Source organism: Melopsittacus undulatus, chromosome 3 (genome assembly GCF_012275295.1).
Source record: "Melopsittacus undulatus isolate bMelUnd1 chromosome 3, bMelUnd1.mat.Z, whole genome shotgun sequence".
Classification (NCBI taxonomy): Eukaryota; Metazoa; Chordata; class Aves; order Psittaciformes; family Psittaculidae; genus Melopsittacus; species Melopsittacus undulatus.
Genome location: NC_047529.1, coordinates 90,614,266 through 90,633,033, shown reverse-complemented (window position 1 = coordinate 90,633,033; position 18,768 = coordinate 90,614,266). Strand labels below are relative to the sequence as shown.

The following is an 18,768-nucleotide window of genomic DNA, read 5'->3' as shown; positions in this document are numbered from 1 at the left end:
CAGAAGAGATGATAGTAAGAGTCTACACCCCTGAAAGTGATGTGGGTGCCCTAGCATATGCTTCTAAAAGAAGGCAATGGCAGAAAAGAAGACAAGCTGCACTTCAGTTGAGTGGCCTTTCTGAATGCTGGGCATGCCAATGGGAGTGAGCTGCCCTGCTTGGGCAAAGGTATAACAGGGTTTGACTGTAATTGTTGTGGCTGTTTAATAGGGTGGTCTGGGCAGCTGGCCTGGGCAAACTCTCTAAAAGGTATTGGCAGGGAAGAAAACGAGGAAAAAATGGGTAAATGAGCAGCTATACAAAGTTGATCTCAGACTTGGGAGTGCCATTAAAGAAGTGAAATAGGCACCCATCAGCTGAGAGGTAAAGTTCAGTGAAGGGTAGGCAAATATCAAGGGAAACATTGATAAAGTGAAGTTGTTACAATAGAAAATGAATCATTAGAGGGAGCTCTGCCTGAAAATTTTATTAGATCATGCAGTGAGGACAGCCCTGCCACATATTACTGAGGTTCAATTTCAACTTTATCAATGCAGATAAAAACACACTTTCCCTAGGAGAGTGATGCTGTAAGAAGAAACATGGTACACAGCTGAAGACCTCTATGGACAGCAAAAGCTGGCTGGCAAACACACCTGTCAGGCACAAAGCCTTGCTAGAGCCCTGGAGACAGTCAAAGAGATACCCTGTGGCAGACTCAAGATGATTTACATCGCCTGAGGATTGGCCTCTCTGTGCTCTTGTAAATTAACCTATATGCCAAGAAACTATCGATAAGCACTCAAATTGTTGCCATCTAGTTAAAACCTAATGTACTTGGTTAAAGAAGGGATGGCTTAAAGGATCAAATGGAATCATATTATTTCTATCCAACATGTTGGTAGCAACAAATTTAGGCAAGAAAAATGTTGCCAAATATTTGTTTTACTGGAAGAGTTATCTGGGCTTGGACAAGATACCACTTGCCATTCTGCTTGGCCTTGCAAACATCCCACACTAGGAGGTTACCTATTAAGTGATAGACAATATATCTTGTTAATTGTTAGAGCATGATGACCTTAGACTTTGCCCAGGTATTTAATAACACCATCTGCCGTCTAGGTCTACACTACTATTATTTTCATGAGGATTACTTTTCTTCCTTCACAAACAAGGCTGTAATAACAGTGGTAAAGGAGAGCAGAGCAGCATGGTATTTAAACCCAACTGTCCAAGTAAAACACACAGGAGGTGCAGCTCACCCAAAAATACCAGACGCGTTGCCTTGAATCTAGAAATCCTGATGTGCTGAAGGCTTAGGGGCTGTGATCCAGCCTTGTGGACTGCCCTTGGGAAAAACTCCTGTGTCTTGGCTGAGAAAAGGCCTGGAGTGAAATCCACCCTTGTGCAGGCTGCCAGCTGCTTCCCTCTTTCTGTCACTGTTGCTGTTTCCTTCCCCAGAACAACAGCAATGGTCCAAAGGCCACCATTTAGGAATCCCTGTGCTTTCAGGGATTTTTCTAATTGATAATGTGCATTTCACACCGAATAATCACACTTATCTGGTTTTATATCTGTATCCATTCTGTTCTTGCTGACAGTGATGTGATTTTTGGCTTTGGCTTCTTAAGAGAATTTAGGGGAGGGTAGAAAACAGTGAATTTCTCTGTGCAGCTGGTGTCTTCTGATCAATGTTTCCACTGCCTTGTGCAGCCCAGGGTTTCATGTGAAGCCATTCCCAGTGCGCCAGGAACCTGAGCCTACTAGATTCAGTGACAAGAGTCATAAGGACTGACATGAGTCAGTTTCTCACTCTGGAATGATGTCATTTTTGTGCAAATAGTCTTTTCTTCCTAATAAAGAAAAGCTGAAATATGGTAGCTGGTGAGCTGTCAGATGATGGAGGAAGCATCAGAGGTGTGAACACCAAAGTGCTCCAAAACACAAGGCAAAGAGCCTAGACAATTAAAAGCACGCATTTGCACTGAGGATTTTTAAACTGTTATTCTTTTGTTGTACTGCTTATTGGGGCATGTCACTCCACTGTGTGTATGAGGGATACAATGATCGTGAATCCCCCACACTCTCCAGCTTAATTCCTGTATCAGACTTAAGAGTAGGAGTGCTTTACTTGGCACTCTGTTGCACCAGAGAGGTCAAATATGAAACCAAACATATGAATGTAATTAGGAGGGTATGTAAAATATGGGGGCTGGATGTCTTGACAGTGTCCGAAGCAGGCATGTCTCGACATGCTGTTGGTTAAAGAGGATTTAAAATATTCCAGTCTGTCAGATGGTGTATCTGGTTACATCTGAAAAGAGTTTCTTAGTCTTTTGCTCATATGATTTTTCTCATCTTCCAGGTGTAGAAGCTTGATTCTGAAAGCCAAGCATGCAGAAACATTCGACTCTTTTTGAAGTACATGAAACAATATCTTTTTGTTACAAACGCTAGTTTTGGGAGAAGATGTGAAAAAGTCCAGATTCTCCCTATACTTGCCCCCTACCCATTCTGAGCCAAAGAGAGCTCTATGGATTTTTATATATGCATATAGCAGCTTGTGATTTCTTTCTTTTTTTTTTTTTACCATTTGCAAACAGAGAAACGTGTATCTTCATATCGCATACAGTTGAGTGGGGATTCTTCTGTTGTTCCACAGATGACAAGGGAATGGCCAAAATCTGTGCCAAAAGTATTTACAAAAACCTGTCTCTGCCCTTTGCCTACAATTTGCATTTTCTTTTAAACCTTTCCAAGTGAAGCAGCAGGCAAAACCCCAGCAACTAAAAGCATGTGCAAGGATGCAGAAAGCTTTAGAATACATTTCCACACCCTGCTGACCTATTCATCAAAAAGTCTGCCAAAACACATAACTCTCAGTATAAAACAAATGCAGAAGAACCTCACTTGCTTTAGCCTACTCCGTTCCAGGTTGCGTGCCACTGCAGGCTCTCCCAGCGGAAGAGAGGCTGATCCCATGATGTGACTTTTCTGCCATCCCTGGGAGGTTTTCCAGCTCCTCGGTGGAAGGGTGCACTGTCGGGAGGAACCTTCCTTCCACACCAGTGGTAGGTCAGGCTGGGTCTCTGAGCCAAGCCGACCAGACACGCTGGTCCTCTGGACAAGGCGGTGAGGACCTGTCAGCTGTACAGACTCCTGACCTCATGTTAACCAGTGCTGTGCTTGATCACCCTGGGCCGGATGCCATCCTGGTGCAAATTCAGTGACTTAGCAGAGCTGCTCCCAGTGGGAACGATGCCTGTTGTGTTCATTAGTTTCCTGAGGCCAGGGGTGGTGAACAATACTAGCTTTAGATGTGCCTGGATCCTTCTTTTCCCGGCTCCTTCTGTTTGAAACACCATCCTGGTTCAGGAGCTTGGTGCAAACTCAGACTGAAGTTCCCACAATACCAGAAAGTGTTTGTGGAGCCATAAATTTGACAGCAGTGGCTTCAGAAGAAACATAGTCCCCCAAACTGAAGTAAACATGAGAGCATTTTTCTCACCTCGCACCTGCATCCCACATGCAAATTTCCCAGATTTTAATACAAATCCCCATTTTATATTCTGCTGGCACAGACGTATAAATGCTCACACACACAGTGCATGTTTCGTACCAGTTAGAAGCTATGCTCAATGAGAATAAAGAAAAAATCATGCTGTTAGTTAAATACATTTATAGCACAACTGAGCCATAAAGGCATCTCCACAAAGAAGAGGAGGTGCTCTGTGCAGAGGTTTCCCTACATGTTGATGATGGAGGCATGCTTGCCATCCTTCTCTGCAGGAGATGGAGCCCAGCTTTCAATCTCCTCAGGCGCTCGTAGAGTGCATGTGAAGCATGAGGGGCTCCTGTGGCAACTGCAAACCAATGCCACTGCTGAGGTCTCTCTGCAGCTGCCCATCCTGATCTGCTCCCTTCTGCCTCAGAGCCCCCCCAGAGAACTGGGATGGGCACTGGGGCAGATTTAGCTACGCTGTTGTTGCATTTGCTCCAGCAGCTGCACTGGCATGATGCAGAGGGCAGCACCAGGAAGAACTAAGCAGCCAGGGTGGGGGAGAGAGGCATCACTTCTGGTGCCAGCACCAGTTCAACATACCGACCAGGGCAGAGCCACAGCTGTACTGCACACTCTGTACTGGTAGCTCATCCAAGGCCATCTGGATCAAAGGCAGGATAAGTTGGTGCCCAGGAGACCAGGGCCAACCTCCTCTCTTCAGCGTGGTGTTCTGGGGCGGTGATTTGGCCTGCTATTATGTAAGATTTAACAAAAGCTCTATAACAAAACTATTTTAAGTAAGAATGTTAATTGAAGGCTGAGTCAGGCTGCAGCTAGCACAGAGATGCTTTTGAGAGGCTCATACCCTTTTTTATTTGGTCTGTATTTTTCCTACTTAATTACAATGTGTGTGGAACAGCAGTTGGCAGTAATAGTAACTGGAGAGGGAAAATGGATGATGAAGGTGATCATCCTCTTCCCTCTGGATCAGCTACTAGAACCCATCCAGTATTTGCAATATCCAGAAGTTATTCACCTCTGAAGCTGTGAAGGGAAGTAAAGCAGAGGACTTCCTCTGACTCTTGTCCACATGTCCACATGTCCACCACAGCTAGGGAGACAGCTGGAGGAGTCCCAGGCAGCACTATCTGACCATGGAGCAAAGAGGCAGCTGCCTGGTGCTCCTGATCATGCTGGATTGCATGTTGAAACTGCGGTGAGATGTGTTAGTTGAGGGACACGTGTTTGGCATCTTCCAGGTGCAATGAGTCAGCAGCAAGTGATGGCTGTGCAAGCAGCCCCTGCAGCTGACCCAGCGAGCTCACCAGAAGAGCCATTCCTTGGGCATGACATGAGGATTTCAGCAGGCCTCATTATGAAGATGACTGGTCCTCAGTCCCGCATCCAGTCCCATTTGGGAGACTAAGTGATACACAAGTCCCAGCCTTTGGCAAGTTCCTCTAATGATTGAAATTTGGAGGAGGAGACTGAGTTTAATTGCCAGTTCCAGCACAGGTCTACTGGTTATTAATAGTGCTGATGTTCTTTTATCAAGCATAACTCAACTGTACTTCCTAGCAGACACCTTTTCCTGCAGCTCACATGAGCAGGAGGCATGTAGGTGCCTGGAAAAGGGATCTGCGGGTTTTTTTTGCCTGGAAGTACAAATGGACAGGGTGAGGTAATGCAATACAGCTCTGCTGCTTAAGTTTACAAATGCTCCTCAGCATTGCTACACAGTTGTATACTACACATATGTCAGAATGTACAAGAAGACAAAAATACCCTCTTTCACTTGTTTTTACTTAACATATTAGACAGCAGTGAGCAAAAAGGTAAGGCCAGGGAAGAGAAGAACATTTGCCTCTGTTCTGACTGCTCAGACTGCTCCATGAGGGGGTCCCCACAGAGGAGGGGTGCTGCTTGGGCATCTGGAGGAGAGAAAGGGAGAGGAATGAGAGGCAGTGAGTGCCAGTGGGACGAGAAACAAACTTAATTTACATTTTTCTTTTCTCAGATTTGGGCACACTTTTGTTAACTCTTGTTACATCGCAAAATTGAAGTAATATATCAGAAATGCGGGCACCCCAACCATACCTCAATGTGCCTTGAACACACCGAGGCTACAGCCTAATGTACCAACTTGCAGCCTTTGCATGCCAGTGTCTGAAATTCCTCCTGAAGGAAGAGTGGTCTGTTCAAGAGACTGCTGTAGCAGCTGCACATTGCTCCATATGTTGCCATGATTCCCCTAAAAAAGCAGCCTCCCGCGGTGGGAGGATAAAGGAGAATGGGCAAGAAGGGCACCATTGTGGTGCATCTTGCTACCCAGACAGGCGAGCACCAGCTTTTGGTAACTATAAAACCCTATCAGTTGCTACATAATTAGAGAGAGAGTCCATCTCCCCTTTTTTCTCCCCCTACAAGTCTCTTTGAACCAGCCAATGTGCATGGAGGCCAAGCCTATTGGCATCTGCCCCCACCCTCTCCAGGCCCCCATGCCCCATGAGGAGGACAAGGCAACCACCAGGAGAACAAAAAAGTGGGATTGCAAAACCACCAGTGCTGGCTGGAAACCTGGTCAGCAGCAGCAGGGACTACCTTTAGCTGGGCTGCCTCCCCACCAGCGGCACTCCTGTCCTGCCCCAAACCGTGGGGCTGGCAGCCACTGCCGTAAGAGAGCCCTTTAAGGAGGGCAGCTCTTCTGGTGGGCTGGGAGGTGACTTGCCAGCTGGAGCTGTCAGCAACACACGGTTTGCTGCTTTGGGGGGACGTCTTGGCAATGCAGGAACTCCCACACTGGAAACAGCTTTAATAGCTCTGGCCCAAGCTTTGAGAAGGTCTGGGCCTTGGTTCTGACTTTTATTTTGTGTGAGGACCTCGCTGCCAACTCCCCCAAACAGGGAAAAAGTGCTTCCCACATGATTTTCCCAACTCAATCAAGAAAACCCTTAGTGCACCCTCCCTGAGGCAACTCTTCCTGCTTTGCTCGGGCACACCAGCCCTTCAGCGCATGCAGAAAGGGAAGCTCTACTCCTTCTTTGCAGCTAGTCAGTACTTTGCACACTGCACAGACATGGGCTCAGGGGGATGAGTATGACTGTCAGAGGCTTAAACAGAAGGAGTTTAAAGCCCTGTGTAAGTTTTTTCAACAGATGATCTGTTTCTGCTCTTATTTTGTAATGTTTCCTGTGAAGTCCTTGCCCCTGTCCAATTTTCAGAGGGTACTTGGAAGCCTGTTGACTCCCGCGCTGAAGGCAGGGAGCAGAGCCGGCGCGGTGTCATGAAGGGGTCACGGCTTCCCAGGCTTCCTGTTTATTTTGGGAAGGGGTCACCCGGCCAGCCAGCCACTCTGCCTGCACCCCAGGAAGTCCCCAGCCATTGCATTCCTGCCCCCCTCGCCCATGGCCACAGACAATTGCTGACTGTAGCTCGCAAAGCAGAGCACCAAGGCGGGGTGTAAATGGGATAACCCGACATGCCTATTTACCCAGCCTGGGGATAAGGGGCGGAAGCTTTCCACATCAATTGCCCTTTCTTCTGGCATCTGGAAGTATCCCTCTGAAGTTTTTATTTCTCTTCGGAGGGTAGTAACCTCTGAATTTCTCAAGTTTCCATGATGTTTTCCTCTCTGCTTTTTTTCTACTGCTATTTGAAAAGAGGGCGTAAAGTCAACTGCTCAGTTAAAACCAGAATTGTTTCCTTTTTTAAAGAAAGCGTACAGTTTTTGCTCCAAACCACCTAGGTTAGAGCCCACCAATGGAGCAGAAGCTATAGCACCCAACCTCTTGCTTGCACCGTGACCCCCTGGTAACTAACTGGGCCCAAACTTTCCAGAGCAAAAAATCATAGCAGAATAGCAGCACACACAGCATCTCCATATTTTGGGAGATACCTGTGAACTAATGGCATACCAGTGTCCTTCTGCTGTTTCCTGTTCTAGGCGGGCTCTGCTTAGGTACCTGACAGCTCTTCAGAAATCTACACCAAACACCATGGTTCAAAATGACTGTCTTCAAGGAGTTAATAAAAGGCCCCCAATGTAGAGCAAAAAAGCAGACCCTGGATAGCTGCTCAGGTCCCTCTTAATCCTCCAGCATGTCCTGCCTTGCACGAAGCAAGTGTGGTGGCCTGCCTCCAGCCTCAGAGGAGTATTTTCTGCCAGTGCCTCTGTCAGCTCCTGCCATCAGTCAGCTGCAGCCTGCAGGGCAGGACAGCCGTCAGCACACCACTGATGAGTGCTCTCGGGGAAGCACGCTGTCGTCCTGTTGAGCACATAAGTGCACGTGGCTTTACATTCATAGTGATGCTCCTGTGAATAAAGATATAAGTGGTTGTAAACATCTGCAGAATCAGTGGCTTACTGTGAGCCTGTCCAAAGCCTATTTATGTCAACAGGCTGTGCCTGATGATACTCTCGTTTGCATCAGTATCTTCTTTTTTCCCCTCTATAGTACTAAATAAAACACTGCTGGATGGGGATTGCTCTTTTCTTCCAAGATTTTTCTCCTTCTAGTGTGCCATGAGTCTGGCTTTGGGACCAGCACCATCACTAGAACAGGACAGCACCTGAACTGGTCTTTGAATTGTACATGTCAAAACTCATAGCTAAAACATGTGCAGGGGGGATTAACTTTCAAAATCATGATAACTCAAAATTACAATCAATAGTTACAGTGTTTCTAAAATGGCTACCAGTAGCTCATTCTTACAGGCAAACATGGGCAGCTGTCTACAAGCAAGATCCAGCAGTTGCTTTAGGGGCTTTTGAACTATTGTCAAAAATCACCTAATCTTCACACAGGCAAGAAGCCCACTGAAACCTGGGTTCATTCAGCTTTCTGGAAAATCCACTGGAGCAACCTGCCATCTCCCATAGGAATGAAAATGGCAGAGACACCATAAAGTTACGAGGTGCCTGGAGTAGAGGCAAGGCCCCTCTGTTCCCACCTGAGCCCTCCTCTCCGCACACACTCTACAAACATTATACTGTGTATGTAACGACTGAACACCCAGCTGTGCACTGGCAGGGGCTGTAATCTGCTGTCAGGTTTCTGCGAGGTGAGCTGGCAAGTATTACTTTCAGCCACAATGATACCGCTGTGGTGGGCTTACTGGCGCAAAATCACCTGCATCTGACCAAATCCAAACCTTCAAGGACTGTTCCAGCCTCTCCCCTCTCAGTTCTGGGAAAGCAGCCTCCATAATTTCTTCCAGATCAAAGGAGAGGTGATAGCACCCTCCAGCATAATCACCTTTGCCATCTTAGCTCTGGCCATTTTGCTAGTTCCCTGCAGGACTTCTGCCTCGGCAGGATGCAAATAAGACCCAAGGAGGAAGCAGTGCCTACCTGCAGGAGGATGTGGGGCAGCTCTCAATCCGGAGGTAAAGAGGTATGCTGAGGGCAGGGATCAGGTGAGGAGCACTGGTTTGGACACAGGAGGAAGGGCAGGCCCCACAGAGGAAGGGTGTGTGTGTGAAGTACAGGCTGGGGGCACATCTCTGGGACAAGGGACTGTGTGCAGTGGCTGCCACCAGTGCACAGGAAAGGTATGAATGAAAATAGGACCCTCAAGGGAGGGAAGAGAGGAGAAACACAGCAAGATCTCAGTGTGGCTCATTGAAAACAGCCATAAAACACAGGGCGAGAAGGGTTTCACAATGGCATCGATGTGGGGGAATCACCTTGAATAGCTGTCATACTCCAACCTCTCCTCTCCCTTCCTTCCCTCAACCATGATACTGGGCACAACCTGGAAAAGGCAAAGGCCTCCCACACTGTCCTGGGCCCCCATCCATGACACCATGGTGCTCCTCATCACCCAGACCTGCAGAACTGCATTGCCCCCATGCCCCATCGGGTGCCCTCCTCCACTTCCTACTCCTGTCTGTAGCATTGGCATGTCATAGTGAGGGACATTCTGTAGAGATCAGAAACAAAGGGATGGTTTCTGTTTCAGAAAAAAAGGAACAAGAAACAAATGCATTATCTATTCAATTCCCGTGGAGTTACTGCTGTAACAGTCAGCAGCTTTGAGCACTTTTTTTTTGTGATTTGATACATAAACCACATTTTCTATGTAGCACTGCCACTATTATTTTTATCAGCTTTTTGACACAGAGCTCAGTAAAATATATGGGGTTTTTGCCTTTTCCACCAAAACAAATTCAAAGGCAGCAAATGCGGCAAAGCCAGAAGACAGCTCATCTCGACTTTTCCAAGCAGCTAGTTTTCATGAGAAATAAACGAAAATAAATACAGATCACATTTTCTGTCCTGCAGTTAAAAGCCTGCCACAGCTGAAAGCTTTGCTTTCTTCTTCCCCTGCAGCCTCCCTCAGCTAGCACTCCAGCTCAGCTCATGAGCTGAAATGTGCAAACACAGAGTTTCTTGGCTTTCCACCAGTATATATAAATATATGTAATTTTTTCCTTCGGAGAACCTGGAGGCTAAAGCAAGAGGCCAAAGGAGTACGTGACTAAAACATCCAAACTTCCTCTTTCATAAGCCATCACATGATGAAGTGCAATTACAATTCCTGCCTTGTCCCTGCCAACTGCAGGCGCATTGCCTCACCCGAGAAACCCGGTTTCTTCCCCGTGTGTGTGTGTGTGAGCGTGTGTGTGTGTGCAGGCAGCAATCGCTGCAGCCGGCTTGGCGAGGTTCCAGCTCCGGGCTGGAGAAAGAGGGCAGTGGGTGGAAGACGAAAACAAAGATCTGTTTACTTAGCATGCATGGATAAAGCGTCCTTCTAGCCGGGGATGGGAGGAGGGAAGAGAAACAGCTTTAAAGGACTTTGATGCAATGTGAAAGGAGGGCTGCTCGGGAAAAGCGAGCCGAGGTTAACCCTTGGCTCCCCGGGGACACATCGGTACCGCGCCGCGGTCGAGCTGTCCCCTTCGCCTTCCTCCTGCCCTGGCCGGCTGCTGCATAGCCGTGAGAGCTCCGAGGCCAGCAACCATGGCCGCTGCCCCGACGTGCCTGGCTGGGTCGGGGTCGGGCCGAGCTTTTGTTTTGCTTGTTAAGAGCCCGGCGCCTGCAGGGCGCTCAGCCGTGTGTGCGGTTGCAAAGTCACCCTGCCTGGCATGGGGGCCGGTGCTGGGAGCCATTGCCAAGACGGGGAGGACGGCGGGGCAAGGCAAAGCCTTCCCCGCCGGGGTGCACCGGCGGCCTCACCATACGGCCCCAGTCCCTGCGGATGGCGACGGGAGTGTGGGGCCGTGGGGGGCAGCGCAGCCGCACGCCGGGCTGCGGGCAGCAGCAGGGAGGCGGTGCTCCCCGCGCGGCCGGGCCGCGCAGCACCCCGTCCGCCCCGTCGGGCGGCTGCCAGCCGTGGGGAGCCACCTCCCGCCAGCGGTTGCGGACGTCAGAGCTTCCCCGGCCCCGGCAGGCCCCCGCCTCCTGCCAGCCTTCCCTCCCTCCCTTCCCCCGTAACCTACATAACGCAGTGGGAAGGGCAGCCCGAGCGCGGTGTTCGGGGGAAGCAGCCTATGCTGTGTTTACCCTGGCGGGGCGGAGGCTTGCAGCCGGCCATACTTCAGGGTGCGCTCGGTGAGCGGTTGCTTCACCTCCCGAGGCAAACGGGAAGAGCAAACACCTTCTTTTCCTCCCTGCCTCCCCTACGCCATGTGTTTCCGTGGGGATGCAGGCGGCAGATAAGCGATTAGTAGCGTGGAAGGGGGACGGGGAAAACATGTCTGCAGGTTTTTCTTTTTCGGAGAGGAGGCGGCGTGTGCTTACTCTCTGTGAATTTTGCTGATCTGCATTAGAGAGCCGCTGTTCTGTGGTTGAAAAGGACAGGAAATCTAGAACGTACTATTTCCTGTGCACAATGAAAACAGTTAAAAAAAAAAGACGGGTAATCGTTGTATTTATTTATAATGGTGCCTCCTGCCCCGGCGGGGAGAACAAAGCCGGGCAGCGTTGGACGGGGGCCGGCTCCTGCCCGGCGGTGGCTTGGCCCGGCCCGGCCACGAGGGGAACGGGGGGGGGACCCGCAGCCGGGGGGCGCGTCCGGGGCGCCGTGCCGTGCCCAGGGTCACCAGCCGAGCGGGGCGGGAGGACAGACACCGAGCCCCATAGTGCGGGAGGCGCCCCGCGCATCTCTGGGTCGCTGGTGGCCGGTTTCGGCAAGGCCCTCGGCGGTGCAGGAAGCAGTAATAAAAACAATAATAAAAATAATGGCAGAGCGGGGAGCTGCAGCACACCCCTCGCCTTGACCCTCTCCGCTCCCACAGCCCTCCCCGAAGGCGAGACGGGGCGGGGGCGCAGCGGCCCCCCCGGCGGCGGGAGGAACCCCCGGTGGCGCTGCCGGGGGGCGAGGGCAGGGGCCGGGATCGGGATCGCGGCGGCGGGGCGGAGGCGCCCACCGCGCAGGCGCGGCCGGCACTGTCGAAGAATCGAGGCGGCGGCGCGCAGAGGCGGCGGTGGCGGCTGGAGCCCGGCACGGCGCCGCCGCCAGCCCCGGCTCCGGCCCCCGCGGCAGTCCCCGCCCCGCCCGCCCCGCCGCGCCGCGCCGGCCCCCGCCGCCCCGTAGTAGCCAGCGAGCGGGGGAGCCGTGCGGGCGGCAGCGGACGCAGCCCTGCGCCAGCCGCGCAGCGGAGATGCGCGTCCCCGCCGCCCTGTGAACGCCGCCGGCGGAGACGGCGAGGGGAGCGGCGTCCCCCGCAGCAGCTCTGCCTGCCGGGGCGCCCGCAGCGCCCCGCTTCAGCGTACGGAAGAGGAAGGCGAAGGGGAGGGAGTCCGGCGGACGGTCCCGCGGTGGCCGCGGCGGCCGAGCCTCCCCGTCGGGACTCTGGTGGCGAGGGGCGGAGGAGGCGTCGGCCGGAGCCGGAGCGGGGGGCGCTCGCCGCTGCCGCGGGAACGGGACATGTCGTCGGCGGCGGTGGCGGCTGCTTCCCGCAGGCAGTCGTGCTACTTGTGCGACCTGCCCCGCATGCCTTGGGCCATGATCTGGGACTTTACCGAGCCCGTCTGCCGGGGCTGCGTTAACTACGAGGGCGCCGACCGCGTGGAGTTCGTCATCGACACGGCACGGCAGCTGAAGCGGGCGCACGGCTGCTTCTCCGAGGGCCGGGCCCCGCCGCCGCCCCACTCCAAGCAACCGCCGCTCTCCGCCAAGGAGCTCCTGGCGCAGCAGCAGCAGCTCGGCCACCCCGCGGCGGCGGAGGCGGCGGCGCGGCCCCCGCCGCAGCCCCTGGAGCGCTACTCGCTGGCGGCCGAGCGGCCGCCTCCCCGCCTGGGTGCCGAATACGGCGGCGGCCGTCAGGTGAACGGCATCTTGGTGCCCAACGGCTTCCCCAAGCCCGAAGAGCCGCCCGAGCTCAACCGGCAGAGCCCCAACCCGCGGCGGACGCACGCCGTGCCGCCCACCCTGGTGCCATTGGTGAACGGCGCCGGGCTCCCCGCCGCCATCAGCGGCCTGGGCAGCCGCGCCGCCGCCGCTGCCGCCGCCTCGCTGGCCGCCATCTCCGCCGCTCCCGCCCCGATGGCCGTGCCCGTCCCCCAGCAGCCGACGGCGGCGGCGCAAGCGGCTGGGCAGGCGGCAGGGCAGCCCGGCGAGCTGGGGCACAAGCGCCCTGGCTCTGTTTCCTCCTCATCTTCGTCGGGCGGCAGCGGCAGCGCGGCGGGGGAGCACGACAGCGGCGCCAAGGAGAAGCGGGGATCGGCTGAGAGCCTGCCAGCAGCGGCGGCTGCAGAGCTGGCCGCCGAAGGCAAGGGCCGAGCGGGTAGCGAGGAATGGCTGGCCAAGCCTAAGACGGTGCGGGACACGTTGCTGGCCCTGCACCAGCACGGCAGCCACGCCGTACCCCCCTTCGACAGCAAGTTCAAGAAGGAGCCAGGCATGGCGGGCGGCAGGCTGCTGGGTTACGAGACCAACGGTGCCGTAGCTAAGCCAGGTGAGGCGACGGGGACTGCGGGGTGGCGAGCAGGGCTGGGGAGAGTAGAACAGGGCAAGGGGGGGCGGTGCGGTTCTGGCGTGCGGGACGGAGGATGCCGGGGGGCTTCGGCCCTACAGCCTGGGTGGCCGGGGGATGGCCAGGGAGCGGCAGCGGCTCCCCGTTTGTGTGGCTGCACGGCTGTAACCCGCGTGCTTTGCAGTGTGTTGCGACTGCACTGCCTTCTCACCCTTCTTCCTTTCTTCCCTGTATCCTTGCAGGGGCCCGGGCCGCCCGGAAGAGGAAGCCTTCCCCCGAGCCGGAGGGCGAGGCGGGACCCCCGAAGATCAACGGGGAGGTGCAGCCCTGGCTGCCCACCTCGTCGGAAGGGATGAAGCTGCCGCTGACGGCCACCCCCTTCATGTCGCCCCCGCCGCCCACCGCCTCGCCCCACTCCAACCGGACCACGCCGCCCGAGGCGGCCCAGAACGGCCAGTCCCCCATGGCCGCCCTCATTTTGGTGGCGGACAATGCCGGGGGCAACCACGCCTCCAAAGACGCCAACCAGGTCCACTCCACCACGCGGAGGAACAGCAGCAGCCCCCCCTCGCCCTCCGCCATGAACCAAAGAAGGCTGGGTCCCGGCAGGGAGGTGCCGGGCCAGGGGGCCAACGCGGCGGGCGGGCTAGAGCCCGTCCACCCCGCCAGCCTGCCGGACTCGTCCCTCGCAGCCAGCGTCCCGTTGTGTTGTACTCTCTGCCACGAGCGCCTGGAGGACACCCACTTCGTGCAGTGCCCCTCCGTCCCGTCCCACAAGTTCTGCTTCCCCTGCTCCCGGCAGAGCATCAAGCAGCAGGGCGCCAGCGGGGAGGTGTATTGTCCCAGCGGGGAGAAGTGCCCCCTGGTTGGCTCCAACGTGCCATGGGCCTTCATGCAAGGGGAGATAGCCACCATCCTGGCCGGAGATGTGAAAGTGAAAAAGGAGAGGGACTCGTGACTTGCCCGCTGTTGCTGCCCGACGTCACCTTGAACTCGAACTGCTCGAATTCTGTACATAACTATAAATATATATATAAATATATATATATCTCCAAGACAAGGGAAATGTAGACTTCATAAACATGGCTGTATAATTTTGATTTTTTTTGAATACATTGTGTTTCTATATTTTTTGAAGACAAAAGGTATGTACTTATTATAAAGGCATTTCTTCTAATTATCCTTTTTTTGTTTTGTTTTTTTTTTTCCTTTCTTTTTTTTTTCTTTTGCCCTTTTGTTATAGCAACTATTTGTTGTGCTTCCCTGGTGACAGTTACTGTTCAATGTAGGCTGTGACTTGCGCTGCTTTTTTTAGAGAGCACTTGGCAAACCAGAAATGCTTCTAGCTGTATTTGTATGCACTTGTTTCTTTTTTTTTGTTTCTTTTTTTTTCCTTTTTTTTTAATGCCAAATACACTTTCTGACATTGTAAAGATTGCCTTACTGTCTGTGATTCCTTATTCCTGGCCCCTGTCCTGTAGAGCTGGTCGCATGCAGCTTGGTCTGAGGCAGATGGGGAGAAGAGTGGCTAGCCAAGGTGGGGATGCTCTTTGCCACCCCGCCGGCCAGGCGAGCTTAGGGAGCAGGAGGGCTTTCTCCCAGAACTGCGCCGCGGCGGCTCGGGTTGCGATGGCAGAGCCGCCACATCCAGTCCCAAATTCCTTCGTGTTTCTCAAGGGAAGTTGCCTCCGGAGTGGGGTGTGGAGAGGTGTCTGAGCGGCGCTGTTGAGTTAGGGATTTCTGGGTTGGTTTGTTTTTGGTTTGGTGGTGTGGTTTTGTTTCTTTTTTGTTTTGTTTTGGGTTTTTTTTCTAAAGGCAAAGTTGACCGCAGTCCACGTGATCAGTTGTAAGAGTACAAAACTGCCTTTATTCTCCAATTGCATACCATAACGTGGAGTTTTGATAATGAACTTCAGTTACACGATTGGCGAAGGCGCCAGCGTAGCACTGTCATCTGTGAAGGTCTGGAGTGTCACTTCTGGGGCTTTTGTGTCTTTGGATGAAGCTGGGGAGGTGGGGGAGAGGCTGATTTAATTTTTTTTGTTTTTTTTTACTTTGATTTTCAGATAGTGAAGGTGGACTTTGAGTTTGCTTATCAGTCACCTCGAGTGCTGTTGCTATTGTTACTATCGCTGACCCGGTATTTCCAAGTAGTGGCAGGTACGGTGTGGTACAGTGACAGCGGTGACTGAGGCTCTGCCAGATTGCCCGCGGACATATCAGTGACAGCCCAAATGTGGGTGGAGGAAACCTGTAATTTCCTTATTACGTGTGCTTGAAACAAACCTACTGCTATTCTTTGAAAATGAAAATATAAACTGGTTGAAATGAAAGCAATTAGGGCTGCACATAATGGCCCTGGCCCTGCCTTTTAAGCTACTTTGGAGAACTCTTTTGTAAAGCCACTTCTTTTGATCACGCTTCTGCATCACCAAGCAGACTTCTAAAATCAATAAATCATTGGTTACTAGAAATAGTTTGAGTCTTATAGTGATGTTTTTGTGCTGTTTATAGTTTGTTGGCAATGCTGCAGCTGTACGAGCCCTTCTGTTGAGGTGTTTATAACTTGGTTATAAGTGGCTGTTCCTGAGCAAGAGGGTGGCGAGGTCGTCCCTTCCCAGGGATGAACTAATAAACACTTTCAGCATCAGCAGAGGAGGAGGAGGAAAAATCTGTTCAGCCAACTATAATTTGAAGAATTTTGGGTGCTTTTCAGTCAACTGTTCTTATTGTGATAATGTTCAGACTACAATTGAATGCAGAGTAGATCTTTTTTGGAAGAGTACTTTTTTTTTCTTTTTTCTTTTTTTAAAAAATGAAATGGTCATTATTGGTATTTGAAGATCAGAACTGCACATGCACAGTGATTTTTTTATGAAGTGTTTAATGAGCACACCCACTACATTGTGTTCCATATTACAGGTCAATGTAATATTAGATAAGACTTGCATGATAAACAAATTCATTGAGTCAATATTACGCTTTAAAACTTATACCTATAGTCAAGATTGGTGTCTTATGTAAACACATTTAGCCAATTTGAAGAAAACGCACATTATATATATATACCTATATATATACCTATATATAAAAAAAACAACTGTAAAGGATTCTTTGGAACCACTATGATCTGTGTAAATGTGTATTTAGGCACTTTATTAAAAAAAAAAAAGGATTTTGAGCTGATAGATGGTAACAAGTTCTTCAAAGTTTCTTGGCATAATACTTCCCATGGGATGAAGCTCATGTTTTTGATTAAGGTTGTATCCCTACTCTTACAAAAAGAAGCAAAACTGAAATCCTAAAGCCTCCCTAAAAAGTCTCCCCCCACCCCATTTTGTGTTACCAGCCCAGCTCTGAGCCTGCCAAGGGTGAGACATGCTCCTGACAAAGCATATCCTTGTTTTGGGGCCAAAACCACACCTTGGTGTGACTGGGCAGAGAGGCCCATGAGGAAGTGGACCTTCCCCCTCCTCCTCCCCCCCGGCCACCCTGCCTCTGCTTCTGCAGCTCTGTGACTCCTGGAGAGGATGGAAACTTCCTGGCCTGTGATGCCAGGCGGTGGCCTGTGAGACACGGAGCTGGAAAAGAAATGGTTTGTGGTGGCTATGCTCTGTCAGCTGACATTCAGCCCCCAGACCCTGGCCACGTCTAATCTGCACCATAAGGCTTGTGAACTGCAAAAGGAAACCAACACAAAAAAAAAAAAAAAAAGGAAAATAAAATAAAAACTGAGGGTATTCACACATAGCTCATTTTTCTCATATTCGAGGTTGCTTTTTTTCCTTCTGGTTGCTTTACTCAATTACAATAATGCTCCAGTGGATTGTCCCTTTATACCAGTTCATTAATTCCTGGGCTACAAGCTTTTTTCTGTTTCGTTTTTTTTCTTTTTAATCATTATTATTTTGAAGTGCTTTAGCTGCAACAGTGCTACTGTTAATGCTCCTTTTTAAACTTTTTAAAAGGTGATACTGTAATTTGTGTAGTATTAAAAGTGTTTTAATGAAGAACGTGTGATTACTATTCCTTTTTCCAAAGCTGTTTTTTCGTGGCAGATCACCTGCATGGTGCTTGTGTTGATAGCCACTGAAATAACCTGTTGCCATTTTTGTATTGTCTTTTTTTCCTTCTGGCACTGAGTGTAAGGAAACTAAGAGATTTAGATACTTTTTGTATAAAAAAAGGAAACTTGAAAAAGCTATAGTTGCCGAAAGGCAATATTTTTTCCCACCACTTTTTTAATGCTGTTTCTGACACTTGCTTGTAAGCGGATAACAATGAAGGGCAAGAAGGGGTACATGAGGCCCACGGGTGCTGCCCCGTGCTCGGGTCCCAGCGGGTGGGAAGGGTGCTGCACAGGGGAAGCTTTGACAGCCTTTGTGGTGGCCTGAGAAAACCTGGTATGTTTGGGAGCTCTCTTTTTAGATGTGCTGTAAACCAGGCCATGGCAACCGTGTGTTTTTATGAACTGGCACTTAGGTAAAGGGTATAAATACATTTGAGAGTGCTCTCTAGTGGCTTGTTATGTCAACAGAGCCCCTGGATCCTTTCCTTCTGCGCCTGGGCCAAGCCGTGCTTGTCTGTCCTGTTTGCAGCCGCTCTTGGTGGGGTGGAATGGGGTGGGACACTGATCCGGGGACGTTCAGACACCCGCTCATCCTCTTGGGGTGATGGCTGCCATACCCTGCCGTTTGCACCCACTCTCCTTGTCTAATTTGCCTGCGAAGCGGCATGGGGCATCCAGTGTGGTGTGGAGGGTGTTATGGCACAGCAGCAGGCCCAGCCCCTCCTCAGGCAGGAGGAGAAAACATTGGACCGTGTGGAAATTGCTGGCAGCAGGAGTAGCTGAGCTCTTCCTGAATTGAGACACTGGTAGCCCTGGCTCCTACCACTTCAGCACGTGATTCACCACAGCAGGGCTACAGGCAGGAGGCATCCAATCATTAGGCTTGTAAAGGCTCAGTCCTCAGCATTTCATGTTTCTCCTCCTTAAACATTTGTGTTTAGGTGGCTCCAGCTATGGCTTTTGAAAAATAACTAAAAAAAATACCTCAGACACCTTTCCCCAAGTGGACTCCTGTTTGTTCATACACCGCAGGCCAGCCCAGTGCGAACTGCACCTTCAGATCTGCTCCCAGAGATAATGAAACAAGTAAGCCAACAAAAAACACCCAGAAAACTTCTTTCCCCCTACTAAAACAGAAGGTGGGCCTCGGCAGTGTATGGATTCACTTTCAGCTGTGGGTGTGTTGCAGTGGCCATGGGACGGCCCAGCCACCTTCCCTGCTATCCCATGTAGGCCAGCAGGACTCCTGAGTCACCCTTCTTCCCTTGCCCTTTGTTCCCAGAAGCTGGGCAGCCTTTC

The 18,768-nt window shown here is 51.5% G+C and overlaps 1 protein-coding gene and 1 long non-coding RNA gene across 5 annotated transcripts; one reads left to right on the top strand and one right to left on the bottom strand.

The window, feature by feature from the left end:
- Positions 1–5,304: 5,304 nt before the first annotated feature.
- On the bottom strand, positions 5,305–9,181 carry LOC115946019 (uncharacterized). Its single transcript, XR_004080173.2, has 3 exons — positions 8,833–9,181; positions 7,544–7,794; positions 5,305–5,413 (listed from the first exon to the last, which is right to left on the bottom strand). It is a non-coding gene; the product is annotated as an uncharacterized lncRNA (long non-coding RNA).
- A 2,851-nt stretch (positions 9,182–12,032) lies between these two features.
- On the top strand, positions 12,033–15,874 carry IRF2BP2 (interferon regulatory factor 2 binding protein 2). Of its 4 annotated transcripts, none has more exons than XR_004549473.1 (3): positions 12,033–13,382; positions 13,643–14,545; positions 15,467–15,874. XR_004549473.1 is itself a non-coding variant. In XM_005146040.3 (2 exons), the coding sequence occupies exons 1-2, from the start codon at positions 12,353–12,355 to the stop codon at positions 14,356–14,358; spliced, it is 1,746 nt and encodes a 581-aa protein (XP_005146097.3). In that variant the 5' UTR covers positions 12,033–12,352; the 3' UTR covers positions 14,359–15,874. The 4 variants fall into 4 exon arrangements, 1 of the variants encoding a protein (XP_005146097.3); XR_004549472.1 differs by having other exon boundaries at positions 14,882–15,874; XR_004549471.1 differs by having other exon boundaries at positions 13,643–15,362.
- Positions 15,875–18,768: the final 2,894 nt, after the last annotated feature.